The 23,059-nt window shown below is 37.7% G+C and overlaps 1 protein-coding gene across 1 annotated transcript in view; it reads left to right on the plus strand.

Moving 5' to 3' along the window:
• Positions 1-23,059, plus strand: part of LOC134793869 (uncharacterized) — a 67,823-nt gene that overhangs the window by 25,366 nt on the left and 19,398 nt on the right. The window contains exons 3-7 of the mRNA XM_063765583.1: positions 18,550-18,740; positions 19,438-19,518; positions 20,327-20,489; positions 21,328-21,464; positions 22,076-22,365. Coding sequence (XP_063621653.1) covers positions 18,550-18,740; positions 19,438-19,518; positions 20,327-20,489; positions 21,328-21,464; positions 22,076-22,365 — 862 coding nt within the window. The remainder of the gene's footprint in view (positions 1-18,549; positions 18,741-19,437; positions 19,519-20,326; positions 20,490-21,327; positions 21,465-22,075; positions 22,366-23,059) is intronic.

The raw sequence follows: 23,059 nt of genomic DNA on the forward strand, positions 1-23,059 counted from the left end.
GAGATTTAACTGAAACCACTTTTTCCCTATGTTTGCTGCGGGGTCCTTTAAATCCGGGTGTGTGATTTGCGTACCTATAACTTGTAATGTAATACCTCATCGTGTACGTAATATTTGCATGTACTTAGGTACATATTAGAGTACGTATATTTGCTTAGATGAGGTCATAAGTCATAATCCTTTTACTCAGTATGTTAATCGTTTTATCATTTCATTAATATGCTATTTCAAAGCGGGAAGCGTGGATTATACAAGGAGTAACAAAAATGCCTTAGACCAAAATACATGCATGCTTAGGAGATTTCATATACTAAATTAGACTCATTCTGCCATGGCCAGGGTGGCCGAGTGGTCTAGGCATCTGCCGCGAATAGAACGGACGCTGGTTCAATTCCAGCCCTAAGAACACATCCTTGCCCACATAAAACAGGCCTTGGTCACATTTTCTTTCGTATGTGACATCTATTTCAGTTTACAAATACCATCACGCTCCGCGATTGTTGCGTCATTCAGGGTCCTAGCTAACTTGGTTATTCAATACTTACGCTATATAATTTCCAATTTAGCAAGAACCCTAAATGGCATAACAATCCCGTGTGGTGACTGTACATGCGTTAAAATGAGTAGCTAGATCAGTGCCCCAAACGCGTTAGTTCCGCGTAGCATTATTCCCGATCGCATCTTTCCCCACTCGCGTTAGGTCCGCGTAGCATTATTCCCAGTCGCATTTTTCCCCACTCGCGTTAGTTCCGCGTAGCGCGCTAGCTTTAGCTTCGCGGGGCTCCTATTTCTGGGCGCTTTGCCCTTCGGGCATCTGAAGCTACATACCTAACGAACCTAACCTACCTACACGTTTTTCCCCAAAGTGTAATGTTTTCATGGACGTCACACTAAATGAATTGGTTAGGTAGGTTAGGTTCGTTAGGTAGCTTCAGATGCCCGAAGGGCAAACCGCCCAGAAATAGGAGCCCCGCGAAGCGGGGCTCCGTCTAGCTACATAAGTTGTGAACTAAATGTTTTTTGAAAAACAAACCCTAGTGGGGAAAAATGCGACCGGAAATAATGCTACGCGGAACTAACGCGAGTGGGGAAAAATGCGATCGGGAATAATGCTACGCGGAACTAACGCGTTTGGCGCACTGATCTATCTACTCTACTCGTTAAAATTCCCAATTGACAAAAACCCGACTCATTTTCGCACCTGCATTTTGCGGTTGTCATCAATGGCTATCAGGTCTAATCACTTAAAAACATAATGACATAATTACAATAGTCCTCGAAATTAAATTAGACGCCGTTATGTGATAAATTGCCACGATCATTAAAGAGTCGTTAGCAAAATGGCGGCCGTCTGCGAATCGATAAAATTGGGTAATACCAATAATACCCATAAGCTATGTACGTGACGTAAATACAAAAGATCTTAGCTTAAGGCACCGTGAGTTCAGGCAGCCTAGCCAAGGTGATTTTTCTAAAATCTGCTGGCTGAACTCACAGCACCTTAAGTAATTTGTTGTTTTTTATGACACTAGAGTTTTAAGTAAACCCCGGGCACCCCGGCCTAGCCAAGGTTACAATCGCTATCGCTTCGACAACGAAAAGCTTTATGTCTTTCTATCACTGCCGTATTCGAACTTCAAGATATTCACAAGAGACGACACGTACTAGATCCATTCTAGATACGTTATAGTTTAGATATCAACTAGTTCTCTTTTGCAGCGCAATTCGGGCAACCAATGTCACTTTTACGTTAGATAGAGTACGATATCTATTAGATGTGAATTGGATCTCTAATTCATATCCTGTGGAAATCGTTCAACAGTATCTCCAGAATAGCGCAAATGTCAAATTTGATAGGTTAGATCTTAAACATACCTATCGTTATCGTATCTTGGTGATGTCTAAAAGATGTCTAATAGATGTCTATTTCAAAATCCGAATCGGGCCCTCACTCTTCCATATTAGTGCGACAGTGACAGTTGTTGCCTTTCGATCGCTACGGAGCGTGAGCGATTGGCATCTTGCCTACGCGGCCTGGCTGGCTAAACTATACCTATACTCGTAACTGTTACTTTAAATGCAAAAATTCATGTTATTTCAGATTGTAGTTAATGAGATCTTAACTTCCATTGTATTTTAGGTCTTATAGCTTGCTTTAGAATGCATACGTACGTATGTATTAAATAATATAGGTATGTATTAAATAATGGCATAAAATTATACAATTTTAGAAACCAATCGTACTTGTACACACAATTATGCATGCTATTCCTTATTACCATGTAGTAAGGTTCCGTTTTCGAATAAATATGCAAAATATGACCAGCTGATAAATGTAGGTTTATGCACTTTGAGCATAATGCATTATGCCGTGATTCACCTAGTTAAACGTGACTAGATTGAATATGTTGGTAATGAATAAAACGTTTGTACAAGATCTTATAAGTAGGTATATTTATACCCACGCCCACACTGTTAAGTTGTTAACTGACAGTTCGTAAACCTTATTATAAAAGGCGGATCTATATCTGAATCCCTAAAGTCTTTTCTCCTATCTTTGCATTCCCTAGTATTGTTTGTCATAATGATCAGTTGACCTAACACTTGTATACTCTAATTTTGGTTTCCCTATTATCGAATGGCCGATTTTTTTTTGTCCTAATATGTTTTTCCCTAATGGCACTTTCCATATTGAGTATTTATCCTAATGTTATGTAGCATAATTCTTTTTTTGCCTAATTATTGTTAGGCCTAAAAATTATATATCCTAACCATCATGTTACCTAATTTTACTTAGCCTATCGTTGCTTGACCTAACACTCGTATGCCCTAATTTTGATTTCCCTATTTCGTTTCATTTTTACAATGGTCGCAGTTCTTACCTAACCTAACCACTTTTGTGGCAGCAGTTCGTTTTTGCGAAGATCACAGTTCTAACTTAACCTAACCCACTTTTGTGGCAACAGTTCGTTTTTGCAAGGATCGCAGTTCTAACCTAACCTAACCCACTTTTGTGGCAGCAGTTCGTTTTTGCGAGGATCACAGTTCTAACCTAACCTAACCCACTTTTGTGGCAACAGTTCGTTTTTGCAAGGATCGCAGTTCTAACCTAATCTAACCCACTTTTGTGGCAGCAGTTCGTTTTTGCGAGGGTCACAGTTCTAACCTAACCTAACCCATTTTTGTGGCAACAGTTCGTTACCATTCATTATGGAAAGTAATTTTTATGATAATTGATCAATAGGAAAAGTAACTGTTATGACAATTGATCATTAGGGCAATAGCCATTAGGTCAAAACAGTTAGAGCATGTTATTTTATGCCAAACATTGTTAGGGATTTCGAAGAATATGGTAAAAAACATTAGGGATCTTGATAGTTATGGTACAAATGCTTAGGACAAATGAGTCTTAGGTTAACCATTACATTATGGAAAATAATCGTTATGACAATTGATCGTTAGAGCATGTGCCCATTAGGACAAACCAGTTAGGGCAAGTGACTTTAGGACAAACGTTGTTAGGAATTCAGAATGACACCCATAAAAGGCATAAGGTCCGATGGACAGTTAAGTGTTGCTGTTTGTACGTACCTAGTTATAAATTTGAATAAGATCTACCACAGTCACAGGCCAATTTGAACGTACACTGAAATCAGAATGATATTGGAATTATATACGTATTTATTCTATTTAGTTATCGTGCGTCTCGCCCGCGCCAATACATGTACGTACAAGTACGAGTGAAATGTACGATAAATGAATGATATCAGTTAGATGTCATTCTGGGGGCCTACCGCGAAAACCGAAATTCGCAAATTGCGGGGATCTTTCTCTTTTACTCTCATTAAGACGTAATTTAGAGTGACAGAGAACCCGCAATTGACGAACTTTGATTTTTGCGGTTACTTTATAGCCCTGATATCAGTTTGCGTTCGAATTGACCTGACAGTTCAAGTGTAGGTACCTATATGTACTTAAATACTGGGTGGGACCTTTAACAGGAGCAAACAATTTAACAGTAGATGTTAGGCTGTACTCTTTATTCTGACCAACATTTGTTCAGCGATTTTTAAAAATAAGTTGTGTTTTAATTTTTAAAGTTTATTCTAAGACTTAATGTATTGCGAATTTTGTTATGTTTAAAGCGTGACAAGCAACGTCAATTACACTGATGAATAGAGTTAGACCAAGAAAAGTCTGCAACGATTGTTATAGCATAAGCACTGGAAGTGTTATTTTTACGTCATAATGTCATAGAAGTTTGACATTAAAAATAACACTTGCACTGCGTGTGTCTATCAGAATCGCTGCAGACTTTTCTTGGTTCAACTATAGCGTACTTTGAAAATAATATTTAATTTGTATGAAAAGACAAAATCTAAGCACATCATAATTTTTTAATGTTTTTGAATAAACGTTTTATCGTTTGAAGAGTACAATCTAGCTTACACGAGTCCCATAATAATTGTTTATTTTTATTCACACTCGCTCAGTAAATGTGGAATTGCACGCAGGTTTAGCGGGAGTTATAGAAAAAGCGTTTTCCCTAGGGAGTTATGAAGTTTCTAGTGCCATAATTAACAGTTTTTTGTCTTTAAACTTAATTTTTGTATCACAAGTGTGATGAAAAACATTGTGTGTAACTCGGGGCGTAATAATATTGCAAACTCGAGTCTGTAAATCGTCGCGATTTAACTATACTGCCGTATTCGAACTTCAAGATATTCACAAGAGACGACACGTACTAGATCCATTCTAGATACGTTATAGTTTAGATATCAACTAGTTCTCTTTTGCAGCGCAATTCGGGCAACAAATGTCACTTTTACGTTAGATAGAGTAAGATATCTATTAGATGTGAATTGGATCTCTAAGTCATATCCTGTGGAAATCGTTCAAGTGTATTTTCAGAATCGCGCAAATGTCAAATTTGACAGGTTAGATCTTAAACATATCGTTATCGTATCTTGGTGATGTCTAAAAGATATCTAATAGCTGTCTATTTCAAAATCCGAATCGGGCCCATACTCTCGTTTGCAATATTTAACTTACGCCCCATGTTGCACAATGTACTATTATTTATAGGTATGTCAAGTACAAACTAAACTTAAAATCGAATTTAATTGAATGCCTAAATTACAAAGTATGATGAAGTTTTAGTCATTTGATTTGAGTTTTATTACCAGTTTAAGGTAGTTAACCTCAATAGGGGGTATTACTGCAACGTTCTGCCGCCAGAGTGCAGCACTTGACTGGCACCTATTGTAAACCATAGAGTAACTTATACGTACTATGCCTTAAACAGTTATTTGACAAGTTTTCACAGTTCCGTAAAAGGAAAAAAACTGAACCCTTATAGCATCATTTTGTTGTCCGTCCGTCTGTCTGTCAAGACCCTTTATCTCAACTATTTCACTTTAACTTTAACTCAAGTCTACAGTCCCTTAAACCTATGAAAACAATCAAAATCGTAAGTTTACATAAAAAAAGATACGGCTGTTTATTCCGCAAAAAAAGTACATTTCAACACTCTCAAGGAAATCAAAATTTGTAAGGTTCTTCCCATTGACCTCTAGAACTATATAATTTAAATACAAATAATATCGTCTCACTACTCTACAAGTACAGGAAAAATCTAAAAACTATAAATTTATAAAAAAAATAGTCACATTTGTACCGAACCCTCGGTGGGCAAGTCCGACTCGGTCCGTTTTTTTGTACATTTATTTATTTCTTCTGATATTTTGAACGTGACATGACGATCTTTGCTAATACCTACATTAAAATGAAATACGATCTAGTGAGTTTGATTACCGTGAGGATAAAATAAATATCCTTATTATAATAAAACTTCCTTGATTCACCTATTAGATAAACATAATAAAATTATGCAATCAAGATGTATGTGTTGGTTCGATGTCTTGCATTAAATAATAGTGTCAGTTTAATAGTGGGTATAAGTAAAGGTACTGTACGCAAATGTCAAATTTAATATGAAACTTTCATTGAGTTGTTATTATTACTAAAGAGAAGTCATAGAGTCAGACCAAGAAAAGTCTGCAGCGGATTTGATAGCCCATGCAGTGCACGTGTTATATTAAACGTCAAATTTCTATGAAATGATGATTTATAAATAACACTTACACTGCGTGGGCTATTAAATCCGCTGCAGACTTTTCTTGGTCCGACTCTACCAAACAATGAAATTATCGCAATAAATCGCAACCTGTACCACACGACTAAACGCCGTAAACGCGTAAAATAGAAAAGGTATTACTGCAATGTTCTGCCGCTAGAGTGCAGCACTAAGCTGGCTGCTAGTAAACCATACAGAAACTTATACATACTGTGCTTCAAACTGTATTTTGACAAGTTTTCACAGACAATAAAATATGACATTGATGCATCAAGGCGGTTTGTTAACAGGGCCTGCCGGGAAACGCGAAAATCGGAATTAAGTTATCTGCCTCTTTATCGCTCGAATATGCAAGAGTGTTATAGAGGTCAGATAACGAAATTTCAATTTTCTTGTTTCGCGGTAGACCCCCCGATTGTGATGGATGGTGGTAGTAGCGCCCCCTTGTGGTAAGTTTCGCGTAATATTCCCTATTCATGGCGCATACTCGTTTAGGTCGCGAGATGCGATATTCACGCTCATCTTACCGCTTCTGTTTTTCTTTTGGCCCCCCACTGATTAACATTCCGCCGGACAGTATCGGCCTGTCAGTTAGAACAAAATTTTGACAGTTCCGAACAACTGACAGAAGATACCGTCCGGCGGACTGTTAATCAGGCCACGCCATCAGGCCGGCCTGATTCGAAATTATAGACAGGTGGTTGAAGCGCTGGTGGCCTAGCGGTAAGAGCGTGCGACTTTCAATCCGGAGGTCGCGGGTTCAAACCCACGGCTCGTACCAATGAGTTTTTCGGAAATTATGTACGAAATATCATATTTTCGGTGAAGGAAAACATCGTGAGGAAACCGGACTAATCCCAATAAAACCTAGTTTCCCCTTTGGGTTGAAAGGTCCGATGGCAGTCGCTTCCGTAAAAACTAGTGTCTACGTCAAATCATGGGATTATTGTTAAGTGCACAAGAAGAAGAAGACTTACGTCAAAATTTGCTAAAATATGATAAGGATCGGACTAAAAAACAAAAACGTCACTTTTGACACTGACATATCCGATCCATATCGTATCTGTAGCAAATTTTTGACGTATCTTAAAGTTAGAATCAGGCAGTTACACAATCACAGTTTATCAATCTCAGTACAAACTTTCATAATTATCAAGGTCATTTGCTAATACGTATAATAACTCATAAGCTTCAGTATAATGCATCCGCGGTTGCGTTTATGCGTTTTGTTCGCCCGACCGTTACGAAGCTTGAACATGCGCGGGCGTCGGTCAAGGTCGCGCATTGCGCAAGGATGTGCAGGTGCCGTATTCATTACGCATTACGCGTTTTGCTTTGCCTGCCTATATAATATGTAACTAGTGACCCGCCCCGGCTTCGCACGAGTTAACAAATTATACACCTAAACCTTCCTCAAGAATCGCTATATTGATAGGTCAAAGCCGCGTGAAAATCTGTTCAGTAGTTTTTGAGTTTATCGCGAACAAACACACAAAGAGGGGACTTTCAGGCCTATTCGGATTTCGAGATAATCACAAGATCTTGAGACGATTTAGAGATCAACTAGATCTACATTAGATATCGACTAGATGTGACTTGGATATCTAAGTCATAACTTGTCGAAATCGTTCAAGAGGACCTCCAGAATCGCGGAAACGTCAAATTTGACATATCTATCTTACAAATATCTTTAAATTATACAGATGTATCGTAACTTGTTGAAGTCTAGTAGAAATCTAATTCAATTTCCGAATTGAGCCGTTTGTTTTAAGTATAAGGTGTATTGATATGAGAGAGGCCGACTGTGATTTGAAAATTTGTGAAGTCTTTGACTTTGTTTTGATACGTCCTTGACAAACGCTCACGGTGATTGGTGTTCCCGAAAGTCATTAAATTTTTGTAGTTTATGCGCGTGATATGCATAATGAAATCAATAACAAATTGTTAATCAGAGTCGGCCTTATAATCCAGTAACTTTGTCGAATTTTGTAACCTGGCTCTTTTGCGTCAAATTCGGTAGTTCTGATTTTTTGCAGACTTGTTTATGATGTTGGCCCAATGAATAATCCAAGTTTGTGACTTTGAGCGCCGAACGCAACTTTGTCAACCCTGTTTTGGGGGGGGGGGTACGATCTTGTGGCTACCGGGCCAAATCAGCGTTGATTGACCTTAGAAACAATTGTGCCAACCAGCATCGCCTGAGACAAACGTGTATACTCACTGCACTTACTTGGCCTACGAATACAAGTTCGAAAAAATTATACATTTTGAAAGGCTTTATCTCGGAAAATATTAGATGTACAGAGACAATTCTAGTATCTTGTTGTAGCAAATTTAGTCAACTTTAAAAACGCCCTAGGAAGTTACTATCAAAAACTAGTACTTTAGGGTTATAATCGCCCAAATCTAAAAAAAAATGCGGTTTATTCGATTTTTGACAAAGTTGCGTTCGGCGCTCGAGGTCACAAACTTGGATTATTCATTGGACCAAAATCATAAACAAGTCTGCAAAAAATCAGAACTACCGGATTTGACGCAAACGCAAAATGTATAATTTTACTGTATTATTAGTGTATTCCCATATAACCATTCCAGTCGCAGAATCACAAAGTGGTAACTAAATGTCAGATGTGTCGTAACAGAGTCCACACAATGTGTCTAGAATTGTTTCGAAACAAAGTGTCGTCGCCGTGTCTACACTTTTCCGTAACAAGGTGTCGACACATTTGTGTGCACTTTGCGTGCGGTTTGCGACTAAATCTGACAGCAAATTTGTGACAGCAAATGTCAATATAAAATACCTCTTGAAAACCAAGGTTTGTCAAACTACTATTAGTGTCTCGGGTGCTCGTAATTCTAGTAAGTCATCATGGGCAATGCAAATGATAATAATCGACCGAAACCATATAAACACCCAACACCCGTCAACCTTTTACAGAAAAGTTTTTAAAGAAATTCAATAAGCTACTTAGGTCAGGCAACGAATGCTCTAAAAGTTGTAGAGGGAAATGCTCGGAACACAATCTTTGACTCCGTAACTCGGTTTGACAAGTTAGGAGGTGAACATATCAAAAGTCCCCGGCCGTAGCCCTTGAGCGGGGGGGAGAGAGGGGGCTTTGAAGGTCCCATTTTCCCGTTTTTCGATTATATCTCGGAAACTATGCATCTCAGCGACATGGCCACTTATACAAAATGAAAGTTAATTTAATTTGTTACAAGTTTATTCAGTCAATTTTTTCGATATGTTGAATAGTTTTTGAGATATCCGCGCTTGAAAGTTTATTTAGGGTTCTCAATTTTATCTTGATATATCTATATCAGTGAAGGTGCTAGGCCGTGTTTGGTATCGTTTTCGTATAAATCTGGGGTGCTGAATCCATTTAAGATATCACATTGACACCATTCCACAAAATAAAAATAAATCTTTTTAGGGTTCCGTACTAGAGCTCCCGATACACGTGTTACACGCTGACACGGGTACCCGTGTTCTTAAGCCCGCCGGGCTTAAGAACACGAACTACACGAACCCGCCCGGATTCGGAAACGTTTACACGGGTACCCGTGTACACGGGTACACGGATACACGAAATAACGGATCTTATTTACCCGCCGGTTCGACCCTTCACTCTCGTGTAGCGGAGATTCGTGCTATGAAGACATACGATTGAATATGTGGAAGGTTAGGAAGATTCGATTACCTACTTTGCAGTTTTACTGGATTGATTTGTAATGTCAATAATAGGTAGGTAAGTACAATTTGTTTCAATAATCATAAGATTAAAATTAACAATATCTCAGTAACCGTTGACTTCATTGTTGGTATTTCAGTTTCTTCATTGATGTAGTTTTTTGATAATTAAAGTAAACCTAAATACCACCACCACCATGTTACCATTTGTTGGGACGTCAGTCTTTCCGTGACCACAGCTGGTGCAACTCAGCTGAAACGTCGGAATTAAAGGTAAAAACAATGAAATTATATCGCGGTAGACCCGTTTGTGTAATTATGTGTACAAAACGCGAGAGTTTAAAGTGTTATATAAACCTAAATGATTATTTAATACAAAAGTAGATAGTTATGCTTACTGAAACCAGAGTTGGGCATTATTCGAATCATTTTTAATCTAAATAATTATGGTGAGATTAATATTCGCGAATAAATTATTCGCGAATAAACCATTCGTTTAGAATTTCGAATAAGAAATGAATTATTCGAATAAATTACACGAAGGATTTTTGTAATACACACTCAGATGGCAAATCTGAATAGGTATGCAACTGCAGCGTATTTTAGAGCCAAGGAAAATTTTGGGAAAGGCCCCAACTGACCGTCGCCATCCATGGTGGGGACAAATGGGAATTGTTTATATGCAGCGCCTATTCCCATTTGTTCCCGGCCGGGACAAGTGAGAATACATCCGATATTTGTGTAAAATATTATTATGTAGGGTCTACCCATATGTTCCCCGCGGAGATAAATGGGAATTCACCCATTATTGGTAATTATTAGTAATATGGGAATACACCAATAATGGGTGCATTATTGGTGTATTCCCATTTGTCTCCAATTCACGTGACCTACGCCATGCACGAGGCGGGGACAAATGGGAATGTTTATATGAATTTTGGTGTTCCCATTTGTCCCCGATATTGGCGTTGCCATTTGTCCCCACCTCAAAAGATTTCTATGCAGCGTCTTTCCCCATAAGTTTCTCGCGGGAACAAATGGGAATACACTCTTTATTGGTGTATTCCTATTTGTTCCTGCCCTACGTGACCGCCGCCATACGTGAGGCGGAGACAAATGGGTACGATTTATATGCAGCACCTATTTCATCAGTTCCCGACGTAGACAAATGGGAATACATCCGAAAATTGTGTTCCCAATTATCCCCACCCCAATAAGGTGGGGAAAAATGGAAAATATTTTTATGCAGGGTCTTCACATATGTTCCCCGCGGAGACAAATGGGAATTCGACCATTATTGGTAATGATGGGTGCATTATTTGTGTATTCCCATTTGTCCCCGATTCACGTGACCTACACCATACATGAGGCGGGGACAAATGGGCATGTTGTATATGAGTTTTGGTGTTCCCATTTGTCCCCGATATTGGTGTTCCCATTTGTCCCCGAGGCGGAGACGAATGGGTACGATTTATATGCAGCACCTATTCCATCAGTTCCCGACGTAGACAAATGGGAATACATCCGAAAATTGTGTTCCCAATTATCCCCACCCCAATAAGGTGGGGAAAAATGGAAAATATTTTTATGCAGGGTCTTCACATATGTTCCCCGCGGAGACAAATGGGAGTTCACCCATTATTGGTAATGATGGGTGCATTATTGGTGTATTCCCATTTGTCCCCGATTCACGTGACCTACGCCATACATGAGGCGGGGACAAATGGGAATGTTTTATATGAGTTTTGGTGTTCCCATTTGTCCCCGATATTGGTGTTCCCATTTGGTGCCGATACAAAAGATTTCTATGCAGCGTCTTTTCCCAAATGTCTCTCGCGGCGTGGACAAATAGGAATTCTTCCGAAAATGGTGTGTTCCCATTTGTCCCCACACCAATAAGGAGGGTACAGATGGGAAATATTTATATGCAAATCCTATCACTTCTGTACCCGGCGGGGACAAATGGAAATACATCCGAAAATAGTGTATTCCCTTTTGTCCTTACAAAAATAAGGTGGGAACAAATGGGAAATATTTATATGCGGCTTCTTTTCCTATATGTTCCCCGCGGGGACAAATGGGCATACACCCATTATTGGTTATAATGGGTGCATTATTGATATAATCCCATTTGTCCCCTATCCACGTGACCTACGCCATACATGAGGGACAAATGGAAATGTTTTATATGCAGCGCCTATTCCCATCTGTTCCCGGCGGGGAACAATAAGAATACACCCGTTAATGGTGTGTTCCTATTTGTCCCTGCTTCAATGAAGTGGGGACAAATGGGAAAGATTGTTTGTCTTTTCCCACATGTTCCCGAAGGGGACAAACGGGAATACCCCCATTATTGGTGTATTTCCAGTTGTTCTCGCCCCACGTGACCGCCAATACATGAGGCGTATTCCCAGTTTCCACACCTCAAATCAACCAACCAGATAAACCGATAGAAAACATTTTCTTTTTACTATTGGGATATAAAACAGCTAAATAGTTATTTTGTAAGCTAACTATTCGACAATATTATTCGCAAATAATTTATTCGTTGGCTATTTTATTCGCCGAATAAATTATTCGCGAATGAATTGAACACGAATGATCATTCGAAAAAATTATTCGTCATTCGCGAATGATTTGGTAATTCTCATTCGTAATTCGTCATTCTAATGAATTTTGCCCATCTCTGACTGAAACTACTACGAACGGAATATATATTTTCCTTTAACAAAATCGCATTTTGCTCACTGTTAGCAAAGTACCCTTGTTCGAGCTGCTGAGGTGAAAATAAATTAAATTGGTACAACACATATCAATCACATTGAACATCCATATATACATTACTACAATCTCCGCTACACGCCAAGGACGGGTTAGGCCCGCGTGTATTTAAGGTCCGTTTCACCGTGTACACGGATACACGGGTACCCGGATACACGGATCTTAATTACACGTGTGCACGACTACACGTGTAGAACGGGTCAGAAAACCGTGTACGTGTAGTTCGGAAACGGGTACCGAACACGTGTACACGAAACCCGGACACGACCGCGAGCCCTATTCCGTACCTCAAAAGGAAAAAAACGGAACCCTTATAGGATCACTCGTGCGTCTGTATGTATGTCCGTCTGAATACACAAAATAGTTCTTTACCTATAGACGACAGGAAACCTATTAGAAATGTGCAGTCAAGCGCGAGTCGGACTTAATGTACGGAACCCTTAATACGCGAGTCCGACTCGCACTTGGCCGGTTTTTTGAAACTCTTCTTGACGCTTAACCGCTGAACCGATTTCGTTGAAATTTGGTATAGAAATAGTTTGCGTCCCGGAACAGGACATAGGATAGATCTTATAACCAAAATCATCTTTATAAGGTGTGAAAAGTGGCGTGGAAATTTGTACGGGAAATCAATAACCGCTGAACCGATTTATATGAAATTTGGGATGGTCTACATCTTTGATTTAGTTAAAAATGATGAAAAAACATGACTTCAAACCTAAACTTAAACAGTATTAACTTCAAGAAGTCAATTCTGAATTCCCCCCTACACCTCATTTCACACCTTTAAAGGATGATTTTTGAGATAACTTATTATATCCTGTCTCGGGACTCAAAATATATGTGTACCAAATTTAAATTAAAACTGTTCAGCAGTTTAAGCGTGAAGAGGAGTTTAAAAGAAAGTATTTTAATAAGTTTATATGTTTTTACTTCGGAATGGTGTCAATGTGATACCTTAACTAAATTTGGTACTGCGAATTTATACGAAAACGATACCAAACATGGCCTCGTAGCTTTACTGTTGTAGAAGTCAAAATAAAATTGAGAGCCCTAAATTCTTATTACTTGGCCAAACTTGTGTAGAAGGAAAAGGTAAAATAAAAGTCTTCGGCAGGAATATAATATAAGACACAAATATATATTTTTTTTGCGTTACTATTTCATTCATCAAATATAAACATACCTTGATTATACTATTCTAGTGAGATCCTCATAGATAAACAAAAACATTTACTTAAAAAATTACAAGGTCGAAATGTCACGGAACTTGTGAGAGTAATATGTGAAAAATAAAAACTTTTATGACAAAAAAAATCTGGACACAATTTAAGAATCACCCAATTGCGTCGAGGAATCATCTGTATATTTGCTTGTTTCATTACCTCCTCGCTTCTTTTTTGTCCTTTGTATTCTGTAGCAATTTGTTAGATCTGAAAATAAAGATAACTTGCGTCGTCACGGATGTCGATTTATAGGTTTTAGGGAGTGCAGAATTCGAAAACGATGATCATTTTATAATCCAAGATGGCGGCTACGTATTTTGTCATAAAAGTGGAATCCAAAATGGTTATCATTTTCTAAATCTGTGCCCCCCAAAACCTATAAAACGACACCCATGACGACTTTTATGACATAGTGCATGGCCGCCATTTTGGATTTCAAAATGGTCATCATTTTCGAAATCTGCGCCCCCTAAAACCTATAAAACGACATCCATGACGACTTTTATGACATAGTGCATGGCCGCCATCTTGGAATCCAAAATGGTCATTATTTTCGAAATCTGCGCCCCCTAAAACCTATAAAACGACACCCATGACGACTTTTATGGCATAGTGCATGGCCGCCATTTTGGATTTCAAAATGGTCATCATTTTCTAAATCGGGGCCCCCTAAAACCTATAAAACGACATCCATGACGATTTTTATGACATAGTGCATGGCCGCCATCTTGGAATCCAAAATGGTCATCATTTTCGAAATCTGCGCCCCCTAAAACCTATAAAACGACACCCATGACGACTTTTATGGCATAGTGCATGGCCGCCATTTTGAATTCCAAAATGGTCATCATTTTCAAAATTGGGGCCCCCTAAAACGTATAAAACGACATCCATGACGACTTTTATGACACAGTGCATGGCCGCCATTTCGGATTCCAAAATGGTCATTATTTTCGAAATCGGCACTCCCTAAAACCTATATATCGACACCCATCTCGACTTTTATGACAAAGTGTTTTGCTACCATCTGCATGCAAGACATTTCTATTATTTTTACGTACAAAAATGGCCCCCTGTCAACTTTCAATCGAGATTTAATCGATAATTTATTCGATTAATATTCAGATTAATTCAATTTCAATCTATGTTAGGTCGACTAAACTAATCGCGATTAAAATTTGAGAACTAACTTTTTTTATTCCATTAATTAGTCGAATAAACAATTAATCGATTAATGCCCATCTCTGACCACGGAATTTTTACACTTTGAGAATATCTGAAAACAAATCAACACAAGGAGCCATTTTGCAAATCCAGTAACATACCAGTAACTTTGTTATTACTTTTGACAGCGCGTGTCATGTGTCAACACAGAGTCGACACAAAGTCGAAACATTGCAACTACTTTGTGACTGCAATATTTCTCAGCCTTAAACCATATTTATACATCATAATTAACAAGTTTCGTAGTATGTAAAGCGTTATTTCTGTTATTTAAGTATAGTATACGCATCGAAGTACTAAAAATGCTTCAAATAATATAGTTATGAACACAGGCACTGAGAAGTAAACAATTTCATTTCCGGCTAAACTAACACAATGTGGTGGCGCGTTGATTATATTACACTTAGTTTATCAAATCACTCGAGCAGTTTAATTCCCCATAATAATTTAAGTCCTATTGTAATATAAATGCAAACAATATATAATTACGTCTTGTAATCCGTTTTAGAGATGGCGTATTAATGTCACTTATTTTTATTTAAGTATTTTTCCATCTGACAGTTTCCATTTGACAGGAACAAAATGAACGAATGAACGAATGATTTTGGCATAAAGTAGTCGCAAACCCGAAACAATGTGTGCACACGGCGACCACACTTTATGTCACTTTGTGTCATGTGTCGACCCTTCCCCATTTCTGGTAACTGTGTCGACACGGCGACGACTCTGCGACTGGAATTGTGACCGAAACAGACGGTGTCGACACAAGATGTGTCAACACCGCGTCGTAACGGCGACTGGAAATGGTTGTATGGGTTGTACTGTAACGTAACATAGCCTGTAAGTTAATACTAACAACTATGGACTGTAATTGTCTAAAAATAAGTCAATTACAGTCCATAGTTGACGTATATAGACTTTATTTATCTTATACGGAGTTACATATATCTTTGCCTCTACGAAGAGCATAGTCACAGCGTAGTTATAATAACTTAGTGCCACTTGCACCATACCACTAACCCGGGGTTAACCGGTTAAACCATTAACCTAGTGTCAAATTGTACTGGTAACCATGGTTACTCTAGGTTGAATCAGTTAACCCCGGGTTAGTGAATGGTGAACGTGGCCCTTAGTGTAACAATATCGAATAGCATGGCGCAGGGAAAGGATCCCTGTATTCCCTGTCCTGACTGGGCAACCGAGTGGTTATAAATTTATTTGTCGATCCAGTTTTTGGAATTCTTCAAAATGCGGAAATTGGCATAAAGGACTTTAGCCCCATTAGCGTTTTTGGCGCTTAAGACCATTGTCAGTGGGATAACGACTCAAGTATTTTTTTAAAGGTTAACGCGAGGTCTACACTTTTCATCTCATAGACCTACTAGTAATATGTTTGTGCAGGTAATTGTTAATTTTATGACAGCATACTTTAACCCCACTTGACCGTGAAGATTCATTGATTCAATTTATTTTAATCGCTGCAATTATTCTACCGTATGTAAATATGTTGAAATATAATAAATGATATAATTATGTATGTACATATTGTTTGTATATTATATTTAAATTATTGGCTCTAATACTACACGCAAAGAGCTTATGTTTTAAACTTTAACTACCTAATTTAAAGTTTTATTCCAATTGCCACTACATTTTCGCGCATCATTCATGACAAATATATTCATGGAATTCGATTTCGTGTCATTCAATCAGCAGTAAATCCAAACGGGTACGGGTACGAATACCTCTAAGCCCCCTCTTAGAGGTATGTAAAAATTATAAAATATTATATGTACATAATCATGGACAAATGCCATGAAAATATTCACACGAAAACTAGGCTATCTATATTTGCAAGGGCAGACTTCAACTAAAACGTTAAAAAGTTAAAGTTGGCTTGATAGAAGAAAATCACGGAAAGATTTCAAATTTTCAATTATTTTAAATTGAATATCGTTACCATCACGTTACCATACATACATCTTATAAAATTTTCATCAGTCGACATGCGTCAGCCGAGGGATCTGAAGATCAAAATTTTACCAGAAGTAAATCTTCAGAGATTAATGGCAAAACCAGCACGTTGGCCATTTCTTCCCTCGCAAATTGTCCCCTTCTAATTTCCTAGCTTCAAATACGCCCCATCTTAAAGTGCTGTCAATTAGAGATGCCCCGAATAGTGAATTTGGCCAAATACCGAATACCGAATATTCGGCCCCTCTCTCGGCCGAATACCGAATATTCGGCGACCGAATATTCGGCATGACATATTTTGAGTCACAATCACCATTATTATGAAAACTGTTCGCCAACAAAGCACAACGTTTGCTAAGATTTATATTTTTATGTTGAACAGAATTAATTAATGTAGTTAGAGTCAATCAAATCAGACACATGATAAAAATAAAATATTTTGTACTTAATCAAAAAATGCTCAAAAACGTGCCTTCGTATTTAGCTACTTTCCAAGAATACATTTTAAATATTGAATATACCTAGGTTTTGGTTATTTTTTTGAGTAATTTTTCTTTTTATATAGATGCAACAGATATTCGGTATTGGGCCGAATAGTAGGCAACATTCGGCCGAATGCCGAATATTCGGCAAAGTGGCCGAATAGGCCGAATACCGAATAGTTGCCGAATATTCGTGGCATCTCTACTGTCAATACCAACAATGCTTTAAAAGTCTTTTCCTTTCCAACAATCATCCAAATTGCAATTATGAAACATCCAGTGGCATTGCACCGAATCCATTAGATGTCTAGATAATAGTCATTATAAAGATTGCCTAGGTTTCGCTTTTACACGGTTTGTAGTACTTTAATTAATGTTTATGTTTATCTATTACCATCAAACTTTGCCGTGACAAGGTCGTCTATTAAAGTGTGCTTTCACTATGTCGAAAATAGGTTGTACAAATAGGTAACTGAATTGTTAGGTGTAGGTATGTCCAATATTGTAATCGAGATTTCTCTTTTAGACGAAAATATATGAATCGAGATATTTGTGATACTTACATTCAAAATGTTACGATTATTGATTGATTATTGTGTTAATAACCTTTTCGACGCCATGACAGATATATCCGTACCGTAGGTCCAACTATTATAGTTACTCTACTCCTTGGGTCCAACGCCAAAAATGGATTAATCTGTCACAGACCACAGAGCAACATAGACCTACGTGCATATGCATAAAGTTCAATTTCAGTTTTGACACAACGGTGACGTGGCGTCCGAGTGACAGCTTTTTTGTTTGACACGGCGTCGAAAAGGTTAACTTAACTTTAAGATTTTAATATCTACAGCTGCGGTACGCTAAAATTTTTATCACACTTACCTAAATAATAAATACACTTGGATACAATTTAGGCGAAAATATATAATTATTTACAAATAAGGAGAATCACACAAAACCTGTTTTTTTTTTTTGTTAATTGTTAATATTATGTGTTAAAATAATTATTACTAAAAACCATTTTTGTCCTTACAGACCCTCGGACAGAAGAATGGACGCTAATGTCAGGGCCTGGACCGCTACTGACCATCTTGGCCACATACGTGTACTTCTGCACGTCAGTGGGCCCTCGCTACATGAGGGACCGGAAACCCTATGACCTCAAGAACACCATAGTCGTGTACAATGTTTCACAAGTGCTGATGTCCATATTCCTGGTTTATGAGGTAATTAAATACAATTTTACGCACACATCACAATCACAAACGAAGGTAAAAATTGGGGTTGGCTGGTCAAAAATTAATACTACGAATATTTTAATTTCATTTAGTTTACTATACGGAGATAAAACAGAAGCATGCAAGTGAAGAACAACATAGACAAAATATACGTAACTAGTACAATATAGATTATGCTGTTTCCTTAAACATATCTCACCGAGAACATAAGTGGTATTAAAATGTAAACCTAGTAACATGCAAACACATAACTATTTTAACTATAACTACAATTTAATTTACAGTTAACATAATAATATATTATATTAATATTATGAATGTTACCATCTATAATTATCTATCTATCTATATCTATTTACTTATTTTTTTGTACATTTTTGTGACATTAGTCATTAGAATAAAGTCAAATTATTCCTCTTTTTTTTTATGGCCTTTAAGCCAAATCCCATAAGATAATCCTAAAAATAGAGGAAGCCTATTCTGGCGCCATCTATGTATGAAGGATGCGTCCGTATCGATTACTTTTTTATTTATAAAAAAAAATATTTAAAAACATGATATCCGCGCTCGCGACTCCGGGCACACACTTCCATCTCGCTTTCTTGCTCACGCTTACGTTCAGTGACAGAGAAATACGAACTTAATGGTTAATTCAAAAATATTAATGATGACATTTTTTTTTCAGGGTTTAGTATCCGGATGGTGGAATGACTACAACTTCTCTTGCCAACCAGTGGACTACTCGGATTCGCCAAAGGCAAAAAGGGTAAGAAAGAAAATATATAGTTACAGCATCCATAAGTGTCTGATAAAGTCATAAATATTAACAAAGTGCGGCCCGCGTCAACTTCGTTAACTACTATGTGGCGCTTGGCTGCTAAAAGGTCGCCGACCGCTGCTATAGAGTAATAATTCTTCTTAAAACAAATATACCTTAGTATTTTTCAAACGCGATGGGTACGGTGACATATGTCAAATCTCGAAAAATTGTATTGAGATGACATTTCTCATGATACGGATTGTGTAAAATGATGGTTATGGTTACCACAATATAGGACTTTTATGAATATGGGTTTTGAAAAGTACCTAATTTTGCTAATACTCTACAAACATGTAAACCAAGTTTGTGGTTTGGAATTTGCTAATTCAAACGTACCATTAGGAACCTAATAACTATACTATACCTACCTACCTAAGGTTTATTTGACGTTCATAAGCGCATTGTAATATGCCTACTTGAATAAACTATTTTTTATCTTTATCTTACCTTACGCGTTGAATGATGATTTCTATGACAGTTCATTTTGTAAATATTTTTTGAAAGTTTAGCCCATAATTTTTTTTGTTATGTAACATTAAAATAATATAAATACGGTAAAACATATTTATTCAACAATTTTTTTAATAAAGCCCTTGACTTGAGTCATAGGGATCTTGTAATGCGAGACGTGACCGCAAATTGTAAGGCGATGTACAGCGCCATCTAGTCTTAATGTCCAAACCTCTCAAGAAGTTACTGCTTACGTCCGATAGTTCGCTTTCTACGTCACTAAGTTTCACTACTTATTTCACAGATGGCAGCAGCGGTATGGTGGTACTTCATGGCAAAGATCATCGAACTTTTGGATACCATTTTCTTCGTGTTGAGGAAGAAAAATCGGCAAATTTCCTTCTTGCACCTGTACCATCATTTCATGATGCCCATTTGTGCCTGGATTGGGGTGAAATTCTTGCCAGGTAAATATTACTTTCAATTTACATACCAAATAGTACCCTAATTAAATGTACATATAGATTATTTGGCTTTCCACGTCAGTTTTTCTCCGTTATCCCTTCAGGGCGGCGTGGCCTTGATTGAAAACTTCTAAAATAGTTTCACCTGTGATTAACTGATACTGACTGAGACCATTCCCCCCCTTTATCTCCGAAAATACTGGATTTAAAATTTTGAAAAAAAATTATAAATATAGTTCTTTACCTATAGATGACAGGAAAACCTATTAGAAATATGCAGTCAAGCGTGAGTCGGACGAATTACTTAGTTTTTAATCCGACCCCTACGGTTTTTTAAAGGCAATTCACTCGCGTTTCACATATAAAAAATACATTGTTAAAAATTGGGTAATGTACGGAACCCTTGGAACGCGAGTCCGACTCGCATTTGGCCGATTTTTTTTGATGCGGAAAGTTTCTGAAAATCCTTTTTTTAAGTTATTGTATATTAGTTCCATTGTCATTACATCATTAGATATGCCCCTGACATATATCAGGGTGTGATAATGGATTACTGGAAACATCGAGAGTCGAGGATTGGTGATCAGATTTTTGATTGGTATTAGTCTGCATGCGAATGGTACCTACCATAAGGCTCCTCAGCAATGTCCGATCTTACAACCTTAATGTAAATCTTCCAGGAGTCCACGGGACGCTCTTAGGCGTCATCAACTCCTATTCCCATCATGTACGTTATGTACATGAGTACATCTACTTCCTGATTTCTTATTAAAAATTATATGTCCTCCTTAGGCTACCCAGCAACACCCGTGATCTTACAACCTTAATATAAATCTTCCAGGAGGCCACGGGACGCTCTTAGGCGTCATCAACTCCTTCATCCATATCGTCATGTACACCTACTACCTGATTTCGGGTCTGGGCCCGCAGTACCAGAAGTACCTGTGGTGGAAAAAGCATGTAACGACACTGCAATTGGTAAGCATTTATTTTATACCTATTACTTTTGTTTATTCAAAAGGGGCGATGACAGTTGGAGGGTCTGAAAGCAAGCTAAAATAGAACAAATGATAGACGAGCCGAATATTTCAATCGTCCAGGCTCAATTATTATTTAATAATAAAATGCTAAGCCAAGCTAAGGAATGTCTTATGTTGTTGAAATTAGAGTTTCCGGTCGGTGCTACATCTATTGTCACTTGACAGTACTACTACTACTTAACGTACTGGTAATTCCGCTACTCGATGCTAGATGTCGACTATGAAAATACTAATATTTTTGGTGCCAAAACTGATGTATGGAGTGAGCACTCTTGTCTTACTTGTATTTCTCTATGGCAATGTAAAGTTTTCTTGGGGACGTTCTGAAACTATAATGGGGTTGGCAACTGCGAACAATTTTTACAAATGGTACCAGCATAGGTTTTACCTGTCTCTAGTTTTGTTATACTTATGAGATTTGGCTTAAAGGGCTAACATCCAGGCCTTAAAATTAAAAAAAAATCATACTTCAACCGGCCAACCCCCTTCTACCATAATAATGAAATCGTCGAAAGTAGAAATAATGTTATTATTATTTTTTCTTTTCAGATCCAGTTCTGCATTATTTTCTACCACAATTTCTCAGTCATGTTCGGTGATTGCAACTACCCGAAGGGGATAAACTTTTTGCTGTCGTTAAACGCTGGTCTCTTCTTGTATATGTTCGGAAACTTTTATTATCATAACTACGTTAAAGTCAACAGAAAACCTGTTCAAAACGGAGACGTCAAAAAAGTTAAAAATGTAGATAGCAATGTAAATAATGAGCATGTTACATCAAGTAAAGTAAATGAAGTAGATACAGAAACAAATGTTACCGAAGGAAAAAAGGATTGTTAGCGAATAGACTTATTTAAGTAAGGATATAAAGCCTGATTCGAGTTTTAAATATATATAGATAGGTAAGTACGTCAAAAATTTGCTAGAGTTCGACTAAGAAAAGACTGCAGAGATTTTGATAGCCCACGCAGTGCAAGTGTTATTTTAAACGTCAAACTTCTATGAAATTATGACGTATAAATAACACTTTGCACTGCGTTGGCTATCAAAATCGCTGCAGACTTTTCTTGGTCTAGCTCTAAACATACGACATGGGTCCGATATGTCATTGTCAAAAGAGACGTTTCTTCAAGCAAAAACGTCACTTTTGACACTATCTTTAGCAAATTTTTGACGTATCTTAAAGCTCAAATCAGGCCGACAGTTTGTGATGTTATGTAAATCTTACTTCGTTTTATTACTTAGACCAGCGGTCGGCAACCAGCAACCTCTCACTTGCGGCCCGCGAGCCTCCCTGGCTATTTTGTATGTAATATTGACAAATGACAATGTCTGATAAAGTCATAAATATTAACAAAGTGCGGCCCGCGTCCACTTCGTTAACTGCTATGTGGCCCTTGGCTGCTAAAAGGTTGCCGACCGCTGACTTAGACTAATAAAGTTAAGTTAAAGGCGATGGTTGAAATATAAATTAATTGTACAGTCAGTTATTTGAATACCCCGTTTATATTGTAAAGAGGTTTAATTTTAGAC

The sequence above is a fragment of the Cydia splendana genome, chromosome 9, assembly GCF_910591565.1.
Source record: "Cydia splendana chromosome 9, ilCydSple1.2, whole genome shotgun sequence".
NCBI classification, from domain to species: domain Eukaryota; kingdom Metazoa; phylum Arthropoda; class Insecta; order Lepidoptera; family Tortricidae; genus Cydia; species Cydia splendana.